At 45.5% G+C, this 14,904-nt stretch overlaps 2 protein-coding genes across 4 annotated transcripts in view; both read left to right on the top strand.

The window, feature by feature from the left end:
* The window catches only part of ATAT1 (alpha tubulin acetyltransferase 1), a 17,825-nt gene extending 7,487 nt beyond the window's left edge, over positions 1-10,338 (top strand). Inside the window, exons 7-13 of one of the 3 annotated variants that reach the window (XM_006875634.1) lie at positions 4,208-4,253; positions 4,369-4,437; positions 6,132-6,203; positions 6,389-6,632; positions 9,587-9,666; positions 9,758-9,800; positions 10,164-10,338. In XM_006875634.1, coding sequence (XP_006875696.1) covers positions 4,208-4,253; positions 4,369-4,437; positions 6,132-6,203; positions 6,389-6,632; positions 9,587-9,666; positions 9,758-9,800; positions 10,164-10,338 — 729 coding nt within the window. Of the gene's footprint in view, positions 1-4,207; positions 4,254-4,368; positions 4,438-6,131; positions 6,204-6,388; positions 6,633-7,150; positions 7,185-9,586; positions 9,667-9,757; positions 9,801-10,163 lie in introns of those variants that run through there. The other 2 variants (XM_006875635.1, XM_006875636.1) reach the window with 2 other exon arrangements.
* A 537-nt stretch (positions 10,339-10,875) lies between these two features.
* LOC102824436 (chromosome unknown open reading frame, human C6orf136) lies at positions 10,876-14,738 on the top strand. Its single transcript, XM_006875683.1, is given in 8 exon segments — positions 10,876-11,256; positions 11,366-11,387; positions 11,390-11,481; positions 12,535-12,930; positions 13,375-13,463; positions 13,637-13,837; positions 14,467-14,536; positions 14,619-14,738. Coding segments are annotated over 8 exon segments (1,371 nt in total).
* The last annotated feature ends 166 nt before the right edge of the window (positions 14,739-14,904 follow it).

The following is a 14,904-nucleotide window of genomic DNA, read 5'->3' as shown; positions in this document are numbered from 1 at the left end:
CAGAGAGCAAGGGACCAATGAATAGATACCAAAAAAAAGAATGTCCACACCTTTATCTCTGTGTCAGGCATCCGTGGCTGTTCCAATCCTTTCCCCGCTTGGTCTCACCCAAAATGGAGGTTCTTGGAGCAGCTGAGCATCTTGATTCAGAAAGCAATGGATTTCTTGCTTCTGCTACAAATTCCCCTAGCTGTAAGCCTTCTAACCTTCTAAATATTCCTTTTTACGTGGTTCAGAGTTCTGGGACCATCCCTTGAGCCTGCTTGGTCCTGTGTATTCTGTGTTGTTGCTGACGGAGCTCTTTACTGCACGTCTACCCAATCCGCCATCTTGTTTGTTCTCTCTCCAAGAGAGACTTATTTTTAACAAGGCCACTTTGGCATTTTTCTGCTTTCAGACAGGAAGAACAGACAATGGGGAGCAAGGGTAGAAGCAAGTAGACCACTTAAGAGGCACTAAACGTGATGAAAATTAGTGGTAACTGAGACAAGGGTGTTAGCATTGGTAAGGAGTGGTCAGATTGTAAATATTTTGGCCTGAGTAATTGGAAGGTTAGAGTTGCATTGATTGAAGTGAAGCGTAAAGCAGATTTTGGGAAAATACTAGGAGTCCATTGAGAATGTTAAGTTGGAGATGTTTGTGTATGTCTAGGTTCAGTAGACAGATGAGTACTTTCTCAGAGTTCGGGGAAGAAGTTTAGGGTGGAAAGTATTCAGTCTATGAATGGGCTTTAAAACAATGAGACAGAATGATATCACCAAGGAAGAGAGTATATATAGAGAAATGGTCCAAGAACTTGAGAACTTGGGCACTCTAAGAGATCGTAGAGGGAATAGAAGCAAATACTGTTGAATGATGCAAGGAGGACATTGTAATCATTGCAATGAAATGGTGAATATAAAACCAGTATTCTCCCATGTAAACTATCACTCAATTCACATTGAAAACTTAAAAAAAAAGAAAGAGAGATCGAGAGGAGAGGAAAAAGCAGCAATTGCGACGGAGTGACTAATGAAGCAAATGAAAATTTAAAAAGTAAGGTGATTTGGAAGGCAAGTGAAGAAAATGTTTCCAGGGCATACTGGAGAGCAATGGCATTCTGAGGCAAATGCTGCTGACCAATGAGGTAAGCCAACAATTGTGAAGTAACTGTGGGTTTAGTTTCCTTTTCCTTAGGCCACTGGTGATCCCGATGAGTGGCTGATGCGGTGTTAGGATGGATGCCTGAATGGAGTAGGTTTAGGAGAGTATGAAGTTAGGAATTGGAGACAGCAATAACAGACAACTCTCTTAAATGTTGCTTTCAGCAGAGCAGAGAATTACATCAAAAAGTTAGAGGAGAAAGTAGATCAAAAGTGAGTTGATTCTTTTTAGATAGAAGTACTCACAACCAACAGAGAATAATTCAAGAGAGAAAAATCCAGTGATACCAGAGAAAGTAAGGAGAATTGCTGGAGCTATGTTGTTGAGTGGGCAGGAGTTGGGATTTATTTGTCAAGTTAGATTCAGAGAGGTACATAGACACCTAATCCATCAAAACATAACTTGCTAGAAGTAATTACAGAGGAGCACAAGGACAAGGTGGTAAGTGATAACTCAGTGTGGAAGATAGGTAAAGAAAGGTTTGATTTATGTTTAATCTTGAAGGATGAGTGGTGGTCAGGTGAACAGAAGTGAACGTGCATTTCATGTAGAGGAGTCCACGTGAACAAAGGCATAAAGTTCTTAAACCACCCAGTATTTCTAGGTCCCTGCAAGCATTTTCATTGGGTGAGTATGTGCTTATTGGGGAGGGTGATGGGTTGGTAGACATACAGCAGAATCGAGGCAGGAAGTAGGCAAAGTCTATTTAGAATATTCTTTGCCGTACGTTACTGCATTACGAGGCAGCACAGAGCAATGGAAGAAGCATAGTATTTGGCATCAAACACAATACCTAGTTAACACGTAATACCAGAGAAGTATAGAGTACAAAGAACAACTACTGTTTTATGTTCTTTGTGGTTTCATGAACTGTGTGTGGTATCTGAATGCACCATCTCATTTGATCTTTTTATGTCTCTGAGGCAGATTCTATTATTAACCCTTTTTGGGTTAATAATATATACATACAGATTAGTAGTTTGACCAACGTCACATAGTGAATAAGTAGTAGAGTCCAGATTTGAACCCATAGCCTGTTCAAGGGTTACTGTGTTACTGGCTGAAACACTGCAGTTAGAAATCAGAAATTGGGGGCTTAAAGCCCAGCTTTGCCACTGTTGGCTTTGGGTAAGCCATGCCTCCAAGCCTGCCTTTTACTCATCTTCAAGATAGTTAGTAAAGCATTTACTGTGGAGGCCAAATCTAATGGGATAGTATAGTGAAACCTCTCTAAAATGATCAGTTTTCAGAGCAGTGCCTTGTCCTCCAGCATGTCTTCCCTTTGTTAGTCTCACTCATTTGAACCCTGCTTAATTCTTGTTTTCCTTACTTTTTGTACACTTTATATTATTTGGCCTTATTAATATATGTTTATTTGGAAGTTTGGGATGCCTCATTTTCCCTGATGCTTTCTAAACTCTGTTTCCATTTGGGTCCTGGGAGACCCTCAAAGCAAGGTCTGAGCTTGTTTGTTTTTGAGGTAGAATTCAAATAATATAAATATCACCATTTTAAAGTATACAGTCCTTTGGTTTTATCTTACATTCACAGTGTTGTGTAACGATTACCACTAATTCCAGAGTATTCTTATCACCCCAAAAGAAACCCCAAATTTATTAAGTACCCACCCCCAATTCTCTCCTTTTTCCCTCTGCTCCCCTCCCCCAGCCCCTGGCAACCATTAATTTACTTTGTGTGTGTATGCATTTACCTATACTGGACATTTCGTATAAATGAATCATATCATATGTGGCAGTGTTTGACTGCTGTCACTCAGCATAATGTTTTCAAGGCCCATTTGTGTTGTAACGTGTCAGTACGTCATTCCTTTTTCTTCCACTGTGTGAATATAGCACATTTTGTTTATCCATTTATCAGTTGATGGATGTTTGATCATATCCACTTTGGAGCTATTTTGAATTATGGTGCTGTGAACATTTACTTGTCTACAAGTTTTTATTTGAACATATGTTTTAACTTCTCTTGGTTATATACATAGGAATACAATTGCTGGGTCATTAGTAATTCTACGTTCAAGTTTTTGAGGAATTGCCAAACTGTTTTCCTTAGCAGTTGAACCATTTTATATTCCTACCAGCAGTGCAGGAGTTCCAATTTCTTCACATCCTTGCCAACACTGGTTATTTTCCTTTTTTTTTTTTTTTCTTCCTGAATGCCATCCTAGGGTTTGTGAAGTGGTATCATTGTGGTTTTATTTTTCTTCCTTAATGACTATATTTCATGTGCTTATTGACCATTTGTATATATCCTAGGTATTCAGATCCTTTTCCCATTTAAAAATTGTATTCTGTCTTTTTTGTTGTTGAGTTGTAAGAGATTTTAATACATTTGAGATATTACATGCTTATTAGACGTATATTTGACAAATATTTTCTCCTGTTCTGTGGATTGTCTTTTCACTTTCTTGATAATGTCGTCTGAGCACAAAAGCATTTTTTTTTTTTTCACAAAAGTATTTTTGATGAAGTCTAACTTAGCGATTTTTGTATATGATATGAGAAGTAGAGGTCCAACTTCATTCTTTTGCAAGTAGAAATCCAGTTGTCTCAGTACCATTTACTGAAAAGACTACCCTTTGCCTACTGAATGGCTGTGGCACCTTTGTTGAAAATCATTGAGCTTATTTCTGTGCTGTCATTTCTGTTGATCTTTATGCCTATCATTATGCCAGTACCACACTGTTTTGATTACTGTATCTTTGTAGTAAGTTTGGAAACTGGGGAGTGAGTTCTCCTATTTTGTATTTCTTTTTCAAAATTGTTTTGATGATTCAAATGCACTTTAGGGTCAGTTTGTCAGGGTCTGGAGTTATGTTTATTATTTTAAGTGTATAGATAATAAAATCTGTCAGTAATCCTCATATGTACAGTTCAATGGCATTAATTATTTTCATCATGCTGTTCAAGGTTTTTGATGACCTGCCACCAAGGAACAAGAAGATTTTGTTCTTCCTAGTGTTTTTTTTTTTCTAGCACAGTGTTTGTATCCAAGTATATGCTGAGTGGCTGAATAACAGCTGTAATTTGCTGGTTTCATCTTTTAGGTGAACAACTTTGTGATCTTTGAAGGCTTCTTTGCCCATCAACATCGTAAGTTGCTTCTTCTTTTGTTGGCCACGTAGTTGGGGTGAGGGGAAAGAATGAGGTGGACTCTCCGTCCCACTGGCCCGTTCACTGAGGGGCACCACTGCTTCCTTCCTCACAGGGCCCCCTGCTTTCTCTCTGAGGGCAGCTCGACATGTTCGTGCTGCTGCGCTGGATCACACGCCCGCTGGTAAACCTGCAATGAATGGGTGGAGCCATAGTGCAGTGATGGCTGCTCACTCTAGAGGCAGCGGGGAGTACAATGCTGTCTGTAGGCACTTTTGGAGAATTCTAAAGTAACCCAAGTCTCCAGCAGTCATGACCTCGTTGTCTTTGCCCTCATGGGAGCTCAGTACATTTTACAGCTGGCAAGACTTTTAACTAAGCAAGTTCATGGAGAGTTACTTCATCATTGATGTCAGCGGAGCCTCTTGCTGTTTCAGGTCCAACAAAATAGTCCAGGCTCATGGACTCAAGCGTGGCAACAGTAGTGAGGTTGGCCCAGGATCAGGCAGTGTTTCGTTCTGCTGTACATAAGGTCGCTATGAGTCGGTACTGACTCGGTGGCACCTAACAACAACAACAACATGCTCTTTTATAAACCCTTCAGGTTTCTCTTAATCTATGAGGAATTGCATATACTGTTTCCATTTCCATTCATAGAACGGGCAACAGGCATAGTAATGTGAATGGTCTAAAGTTTAAATATTCATTTCAGAAGATAACTCATCAGGTTTTTATAACATTTTCAATCAAATAATAAAGTTGATCTGAGGAAACCGAACATGAGATATTAAAATGTTTCCCAGGTTCCCCTTTAATTCTCATACATACAGATCTACTCCTTGCCCAGCGGAGCCTCATTTCTTGCTCTTCTTCACTGTGTCCCAAAGGTGGATTAGAACATCCTCCTTCTGCTGGCTGTGCACTGCTTGCTTGCACAGACGTGCCCTCTTCCTGAGAGTTGGCTTTGTGGTTAGCTTTAAATCTGTGGTCAGGACAGGGACTAGTGTTACCAGCTACTAATGTCTATGAGTGTTAGGCGCTGAGAAGCACTCTGTCTCCATGACTGACTTTGATTTCCTAGGTTTCCGCTTTCTAGCTCTTGCTGACCTGCAGCTCTGAGAGGGAGTGAGTACTAACAAGGCTGGGGAGAGATGGCCAGCACAGGACTCTGGTCCACAGGGCAAGGGAGTGGTGATAAGGAATTAGCTGAGAGGCCACCCATTTGCCAGATGATGATAGAAAACCTCTTGAGAAAGAAGGGTGGGAGTAAATGGAGAAGTGAGAAAGGGGAGGCTGAGTTTTGTACGGTACCATCCTGTTTACTCTAATAACTCCTTTTAGATGTCTGTTACTTTTCTTTTTTTTTTTTTTTTTAAAGAAAACTTCCATCTCTTTCCATCTTTGCACAGCAAGGAGAGGTTCTGTCCTGTCCCAACTTCCCCTCACCTTTCCAAAGACTTTCTGATTAACCAAGGGTTTTGTCCGTGTCATCTAGAGGGACCCACGGTTCTCATTGCACAGTCTCAGAATCCCAGGGGGGGCTGGCAGCACCCACTGTCAGTAAGAGCTCACCTCTCCTGGGCTGCCCTTCTCCAGCAGTCTCCCCTTTGAGCTTTTCCTCAGTTCTGTGTTTGGCCTACTCATTGTGGCTCTCCTCAAAAGTACTCCAGCAGCCCTACTACAATCCCTTTTGGTGGGCTGGCATCACCACAGAGCTGATTGTGCATTGGAGCTGAACTACTCTCCTTCCCCAGAAGGAACTGGGGGTCAGGGAACAGAGATTTGGGGTTGTGGGGTGTCGTGGCAAGGAGGAAAGGAACAAAATATGTCTTCAATTTCTTCTAATTCTGACTTTCCCTATGTTCCCTCCACCACTAGCTCCAGTAAGGAAGCTGCCACCCAAGAGAACAGAGGGAGACATCAAGCCTTACTCCTCTAGTGACCGAGAATGTAAGAGGGACTGGAAGGACGAGGGGGTTTGAGGGGCCTGAACCCAAAGGAAGGGAATGTTTGGGGCTCTGTGGGAAGGATTTGTTCTCTTTCTCTTTTTTCCTGCCCTCATCTTTGCTGTCATGACCTGATATCTGCCTTCCCTCTCTTTTGTCTGTCTTGCTCTTACTCTCCCTCTCCCTCAGTTCTGAAGGTAGCTGTGGAGCCTCCGTGGCCCTTAAACAGGGCCCCACGCCGCACCACACCTCCAGCTCACCCACCTCCCCGCTCCAGCAGCCTGGGAAATTCGCCAGAACGGGGTCCCCTCCGTCCTTTTGTGCCAGAGCAGGAGCTGCTGCGGTCCCTTCGTCTCTGCCCCCCACATCCTACTGCGCGCCTACTGCTTGCTACTGATCCTGGGGGCAGCCCAGCCCAACGTCGCCGCACCAGGTAATAGGGTTGGGGAGTGTTCAGACTGCCAAAGAGAATATGAAAAATGACAAAGAGCATTTGAATTTGTCAGAGACCTGGAGCAGTAGGGCAGCTGCACTGGAGAGTCCTAAAACCTTTCAAGAAAAATGTTTGGAAGTCATCTGGAAATAGATTACAGTGAAGGAGCAGAATGTGACCCGTATGTGGATCCCAAGGATTCTAGTTTTAAAATGAGAGTTAGTGGGTAGACTAGGAGGAACACAGACTCAGTGGGTGGTGGAGAACTCTGCCTTCTAAGATTGGGGAAGTCTTGGTTTAACACTTGCTGGGTGGGGGGCAGTGTCTCTGACCCAGATTGGGGAGCCAGTAGCTTCATGTCTGTGCTGGTATGTCAAGAGCCCATCCCAGCAGGCAGGGAGCAGGTGTCTCCTATAATTCTCTCCCTAGCTTTCTCTTAACCTCTGACTGCTCTTTCTGTTTTTCTCTCTCCCCCATTTTCCTGCTCCCTCCATCCTGTCCATAACATCCTTTCACAGCTCCCTTCCCCGTTCTGATGAGAGTCGATACTGACAGACAGCTACCCCCCTTCCATGGGAGACCAGGGTTGGGCAGCGATCCCTCCCTGAGGACCCCAGGTCCATTCTTACATTGCATCCCCTAGGACTCAGAGAAACTTGACACCGCCCATAGGATTCCCTCTTCCCCTTTCTCAGATAACTGGGTTGTCGGGATCCCAAATGTCCTAATACTTCGCAGCCCTTCTTACTACAGAAAGCATCCCTTTTCTCTTAACTTGGACTCACAACACTCCCTACAGCCAAATCTGCTGCCAGACCCTTTAGTTGGGCGGCTTATACTAACTACCCAGAGAAGCACACTCTTGGTTTGCTGTCAGACTAAAACACTATGGAAGGTCCAAGGGCTTCCTCTGCCAGGGAAATCTTTTAAGGAGTATTGTCCATGGAAGAAATCCCATATTCTCTCTCCACTGTCTATTGGGAGCTCCAATACTGTTTTGTGCTGCCCACCACCACACACTTGTCCTTTCAGCTTGCTCACACCAGCCAATGAGTTCATCAGAAGTTAGTTAGGGCAGGGACGTTCAGAAATTACCAGCTCCCCAAAGGGATCCATTTAATATTGCCAAACTCTTCCATTTCCACAATTTGTATAACTGTCAGGGAATCTCCCAAGCCGATGTCTGCTTGGGGAAACTTGCTGACAACACCCTTTCCCCCAGATCCATTCTCAAAGGGAGTTTATTCCTTGGCAGTAGATCCCAGCAAGCATGCCTGACCATGTTTCGAAAGATAAACCTGGTCTCAAGGATCTATTAGATCTGGAATCCGTATTACATCCATCCCTCTCTAGTAGCTAGATGCTGATGTATTCCTGTCATGTGAGATTGTTTGAAATGAGGAGGACCTATTCTTCCTCTGGCTTCCTTTCTTCTTTTCTCCATAGCAAGGACCTCCTTCCCTGCTCCACCAGGGTGTAGTGCATCCTTTCCCTTTGAATGTGTCGTAGATCAAGTACCCCTACCACTGTGTCCCCCCCAAATCCTTGGGAGCAGGATCTCCCTCACTCCCCATCACACCTCCTGTTTCTTCTCCTACTCAGTGTTGTCTGAATAAAGTGTGAATTCTTTTGTGTTTTTTAAACAGACATTTTCAATGAAAAGAACCATCAAAAAAAACAAAGCCAACTCAAGGTCTCAGCCTCTTTTGTGCGCCGTCCTTTGGTTTCCTGGTATCTCAGAGCCTTTGCTCCTTTCATCTTCTGAACCTCTGATATCTGACAATCTTCTACCAAACAGCTGCTGTCCACCCATCCCCATCTTCACTGCTGAACCTTCTGCGAATTCTGCATGTCTCCTCTCATGTAATTGCCGAATCCCACACCTTCAGTGTAGGCTTCCAGATGATCTATTCACCTGTTCCCACCAGGAATCTCCAGTCTTTCCTGGACCAGCCCTCGTTGATATGTCACAAATTACGAACATCACTGGAATCTACTACCTATTTTCGATTGCTCCCTGGATTCCTCTTCCTACTCTTTAAAGTTTCCTGTTCGTCACTCTCTAATTCCTTGGATCTCTCTTTAGACAATCCCTTACCTCCATCAGACATCTTACACAATCTGTCACCATGCCAAAGGCTCCTTCCCTTTTATTCCTAAATTCAGCCTCATCAGTCCCCATTTCCTTTCTGATCTGAGGTATAATAAGGTAGCCATGTTTCACAAACCAAACCTCAGAGCACTTGGTCCAACAAATTATTTTTTGTATATATATGAGTCTGTTTTTAGGACATGATTTGGATTATATTTATACATTTAACACGTATTTTAAACTAAAAAGAATAAAGTAACAAATCAGGACTGCTCCAGAGACTCTTGTGGTGTGAAATGAGCTCCCTTCCCATTTCTGTGGTATAGCTTGTTGTTGTTGTTAGGTGCCATCGAGTCAGTACCGACTCTTAGTGACCCGATGCACAGCAGAACGAAGCAGTGCCTGATCCTGGGCCAACCTCACTATTGTTGCCACGCTTGAAGCCATCGATGCTGCCACTTGGCCAATCCATCTTATTGGGGGTCTTCCTCTTTTTCTCTGACTCTCCACCTTACCAAGCATATCCTTCTCCAGCGACTGGTCCCTCCTGACAATATGTCCAAAGTATGTGAGATTAAGTTTGGCCATCTTGGCCTCCAAGGAGCACTCGGGCTGCATTTCTTCCAAAACGGATCTATTGGTTCTTCTGGCAGCTCATGGCACTTTCAATATTCTCCTCCAACCCCATAACTCAAAGGCATCAATTCTTCTACGGTGTTCCTTATTCACGGTCCAGCTTAGAGCCCCATAATTACGATCTTTGTTCCTGTGCTTTTCCTTTTATTCCTCTCCTCTGAATTCTCCATATCCACTCACCTTTCATCCTGGAACCTCTTCCCATCATCTCCCATTTCTTCTACAGGGGAACTCCCCCAGGGTTGGTAGCCCAAAGCTGCTGCTACAGCCGCCATTGGGGGTTGAATTCCTCATCCCTCAACACAGGTAAGTATTCATCCCTCCTTACCCACAACCAAGTAGGCGACATTTACTACCTACTCCAACTGTCCCATGCACATGCCTGATATTTCCACAGGCAAGCAAGAGTCAAAGCAGGGGGAACAGGAAACAGAGAATAGGTGAGGTGTGAACCCCTCTCCTACGTGCTGTAAGAACACATGCCTCCCAACACCTCATTCCTTTCCTAACATCACTCTCAACCACTTCCTCCTCCTAAATCTTACTTTCAACTGGACACCAGCTCCTCCCACAAATTCCCCTAACATCCTAGACTCTTTCTCCATAATATCAACTCCTGTGCTTCCCTGTGGCTTTTTCTAAGGGTCTTCATATTTGGACATAGCACTAGCGGTTTTACAACCTTATATTCCATCATATACCCTCCTCAGCATCAAAACTTGACATCTAAAAGCCAGACAGATTAGAGAAGCCTGTGATCTTAATTAGCTGTTTAGTTCTATAACCCTTTCTCCACCTCCCAGGTCTGCCAGTGAGGAGCAGGTCCTGTCACATGATGGGTCTGGGGAGGAATCCATGCACACAGTGCCCCTACAGGTTCAGGACCCACCTGCCTCATCTTGGAGAGTGGGTGGGGACCAGTTCAACGCCAGGTTTATTCGAAACCTGCAGGAACGTCGCAGCACCAGGCCTTGGTGACCGACCACAGCTCCCTCTCAAACTATCAAAGCCAGTATTTTCCCCACGCCACAGGAGACAGCCAAGCTCAGCCCTCATAATGGATGGATGGATGGACTCATTCATTCAGCAGGCTTCATATAATATGTCATTTTTTGACCAGACTAATAAAAGTATTTATTTTTATCACGAGAGCCATTCTAAAGTTTGTTGTTATTTCAATTTCACAAATCTCTCACTTCGTCCCATCTTCGCTCATATTTTGCGCTTGTTTAACAGCCACAGATGGGAGGGCAGTACTCCGCGGTGATAATATGCTGCGCAGGCGCTCTAGGGCAACGTCGAATTCGGCGAGCGCAGGCGCACTTGCTGCACACTGAACGCAAAAGCGCCTCTAGAACCTGCTGTGCGCAAGCGCACAACATCTCCGTTTTCCCTCCCCTTAGCCCCTTCCCCCTCCCCCCCTTTCCCCTTCACGAAGCCGGCTCCCGGGCGCGCTCACCCCTGTAAAGAGGCCGGGGGCTGGATTCGGGAAGCACTCTTCACTCCCGGAAGATCATGTACCAGCCCTGTCGTGGGGTGGCCAGGCGTCTCGGCCCAAGCCTCCGCGCCTACCAAGCTCGACCCCAGGTAAAAGACTGCAGGCGGGGAGGGGAGGGGGCGGGGAGAGACCCTCAGCCGGCGCGTGGGCCAGAGAGCGCCCCGCCTCCGCGCAGGCGCAGCAGCGTTTCACTGCCCTTTCCCACCTGTGCCGGGCGGCGCATGGAGGGGCTCGAGGCCCGGGGTCCGGGGCTTGGGGGTCTGACACACGCCGGACGTCGGTTCTCGGGGGTGTGGGAGCGGACAGGCGGAGTCAAGGCTGGGATAACGGGGCGCGTCCTCTTGCACCCGGGTCTGCGCTTACCTGAGGCTGGAGGTGATTTGAAGGGCAGTCATGGGGTGGAGAGAGAGGTTCCCTGCCCGTCTGCGGCGCCACCCTGGAAACCCTTTGGGTCCCACCCGACATGCGGACCGTACTCTGCAACCTGTGCATCCTCCATCTGGATAGCGGTCCTGGCAGCACAGCCGGCCCGGGTGACCCGGTTCGGGTCCCGGCGCCCTGGTGGGCAAGATGGCCACGCCTCCGGCTGAGCCGACGCCTCGGGGACACCGTCGGCGACAGAGGTACCTGCTAGGCCGTCTGCCTTCCCCGGAGTGAGACTCTGGGATTTCCTGGGGAGCAGCGGGACTCGGATCAGGCCTGATTTGAGTGACCTCTTTTCGTCGCCGTGGGATAAGTGTTAGGATGCTAACCGCAAGGTCGGTGGTTCAAACCGACCGGCAGACCGCGGGAGAAAGCTGAGGCTGTTACCTTCCATAAAGATTTAATCTCGGTAACCCGACATCAGGATCGCTCTGAGTCGGAATTGACTCGATGGCAATGCGTTTGTTCTGTTTCACCCCTTCTCAGTTTTCAGTGTAGATGACCAGAGAGAAGGAAGCCCAGCCTTTAACTGTCACCTGGGTGACTTGCGTCCCTTGGCGGGGCTGGAACTGAAGAGTAGCTTACATTTATATACGATTTTACAAGTTGTCAAGTTTTATTCGCATTCATTATCTCGTAATAATCTAGTGAGGCTTTATCATCCTAATTTATGGGACATTTATAGGAAACAGGCATAGAATAGAGAAAGAATGCTTAGGGCTGGGCTGCATGCCCCAATTGGAGCTCCCAGAAAATTGCCTTGGCTCCAGTTGTATTCTTTTCTCTGTGTAATATTTGCTATTTGTGGAGTTGTGCTGTAGGCCACATCATTTCATCCACAGTATGATAAAGCCTTTTATTTTTATTCATTCTTTGGTTCGGTCATCAAACATGTATTTTTACCAGGGCCTTCAAAAAGCGTATGGATAAAAAAAAAAAAAGTGAAATGAGAAAATAATGAAATTTTCCCATGAATTCTTTGAAGCTCCCTCATATAATAGGCTTCTTCCTATGAGAAGTGAAACTATCCCCCCAAAACAGTGCTGGAATCTTAAATGTAAATGTGTTTGTTAAGGTTTGGGGTTGGTTTTTATTCCTGTGTAACATGGAATTCCTGTTTCGGTGGAGATGGAGATAAATCCATCCCTTTCTCTCTTGTCAGGAGAAGCAGATGGGAATAGGAAACAGTGAGCAGAACTTGAATGAAGAGGCATTAGGCAGCTGAATTCTTTTTCCCTTTTCTTCATTCTTAGGACCAGCTTTCCCCACGGGTGCTACCATTCCCACCACTTTGGCCCCACTCCACAACAACCATTTCTCCATCTTCTCCCCTTCTCTGGTCGCCCCCATCCCCTTCTACTCTGCCACTTCCCCAGGCTCCTCCATTACCTCTCCCTCAAAATCAGGTCCCCCACTCACCGTGGGTGATCCGGCCTCCAGAAATTGTGGAGGAGGGACCAGGACCTGAGTTGTACAGGGGCTGCCTGGATGGGCTTAGACACCTCTTTGAGGGACCTCCTTGCCCCTATCCTGGGGCTTTAATGCCCTTCCAAGCCCCTGGGACTGCCCACCCTTCCCCTGCCACTCCATCAGGGGACCAAAGTATGGAGGAGCACCTGGCTGTCATGTATGAAAGACTGAGACAAGAGGTAAGTTACTGTGAAAGTGGCCTTTGCCTTCAGTGGGAGGGCTATAGGAATAATGGAAATGGGTTCATTAACTGGCTCTTTCATGGAACCAGGAGGCAGCTGCATTGTAAACTTTTTCCTGAGGAAAAGATGCTCTTCAGTTTGGGTTAAACCCATTGCCATTGAGTTGATTCCAACTCTCAGCAACCGTAAAAGAGTAGAACTGCTCCAACAGGGCATCTTTACAGAAGCAGACTGCCATGTCTCTTGTGCATCACTGACCCTTTGATTAGCAGCCTAGCACTTAACCACTATGCTACCAGGACTCCTCAGATGGAAGGTTAAAAATGGGATGAGATGAGCTTTCACTCAAGAGAGGATGAGGAGGGGGCACTAAAAATAGAAAACTCAGAAATAGGATCTTTTGTCTTTCACATTGGGCTCACACCTTCTTCTTTTGCCTAGCTTCCCAACCTCTTCCTTTATTCCCATGACTACACACTCTACTCATCCGATGTGGAATTCATCAATGAGATCCTGAACATACGTACCAAGTGAGAGCCTGCACTGGTAGGGCCTTGGGGAGGAAAGGGCTCAATACTATGTACCAGATCCTTTCCACTTCTCAAAAATCCTAGGCTGCTTTTCACAGCTGCTCCCCATTTCTTGCACAGAGACCAGTTTTCTGATTCTGCCATGATGAGGCTTCTTTTCCATCCTTTTATAGGGGCCGGGCATGGTACATTCTATCACTGACCCTCTGCCGTTTCCTGGCCTGGAACTATTTTGCACAACTTCAGTTGGAGGTTCTACAGCTGACCCGCCACCCTGAAAATTGGACTCTACAAGCCCGTTGGCGGCTTGTGGGGCTACCCATCCACATGCTATTTCTGCGTTTCTACAAGCGTGACAAGGATGAGCTTTATCGGTAAGAGAAGTGAGAAAGGACCCAAACTACAATCAGTTTCCTATTTTCCCATTTAGGAACATGATAATCTCATCCCCCAGACGATTCCTGAGCTAGACTTCCTTAAAGGCAGGGATCTTCTATTAGTCTAATAATAACAAAAAGAATAGGAATTTTTTGAACTTTGTTTTTTTTCCCCTATGTACATTACCTGACATACTGTGAATACTCAAATACATACTGAACAAATGAGAATTGCTGAGTTGAGCCTCACAACCTTAGGTAAAGTACCTGGTAAATTTCTGACAGTAGAATTTCAAAAATTATTAGGCTCAGCCTCTTAACAGTGTGTATATTTAAATCACCAGTTCCCAAATTTTACTGCCGTGGCATGTCTAAGACACCTTTTAGAAATACTGGTGCTAGACAGTTGCAACCAGGGTATCACGATCTTTGTAAATTCCCAAGATGGTCTAAAATATACAAGAGGGCTTCAGAATTCGTGGAAAAGATAGTGGAATTTTCCCATGAATTCTTTGGAGCTCCCACATAACAAAGATTAAGTACTAGTTTAAACAAATGCTTGGATTAAGCTTTGGGACTAGTCACCTCCCCCCTCAGTCACCCTCATTTCTCCCTTCCCTCTCCAGGACCTATGATGCCTATTCTACCTTCTACCTGAATTCCAATGGCCTCATTTGTCGCCATCACCTAGATAAAGTGAGTCCTAGGGGGGATGGGAGAGAAAAGGTAGAACATCTGCAAACTGCTCCTCATCTCCTGTTAACTTTTCTCCCTGCAGCTGATGCCTTCACACTCACCCCCAACGCCTGTGAAGAAGCTGCTGGTGGGAGCCCTGGTGACCCTGGGGCTATCAGAACCGGAACCAGAACCTAACTTACACTTGTATCCCAAGGCCTAATGGTGAACCGAGGTGAAGGCAGCACTGAAGACTTTGTGACGCACAAGAGAAGACTGAGGCAGCCGAGATCTCAGGACTCCACACCTCTTCTGTCTCTTTTCCTTTCCTTCCATCTCATGCTGTGTAAAGTTGCTGTGTAATTTAATTTGTAAATAATAAAGTGACT

The sequence above is a fragment of the Chrysochloris asiatica genome, unplaced genomic scaffold, assembly GCF_000296735.1.
Source record: "Chrysochloris asiatica unplaced genomic scaffold, ChrAsi1.0 scaffold00333, whole genome shotgun sequence".
Classification (NCBI taxonomy): Eukaryota; Metazoa; Chordata; class Mammalia; order Afrosoricida; family Chrysochloridae; genus Chrysochloris; species Chrysochloris asiatica.
The sequence above is the reverse complement of the archived record's forward strand: the minus strand, read 5'-3'. Positions and strand labels throughout refer to the sequence as shown.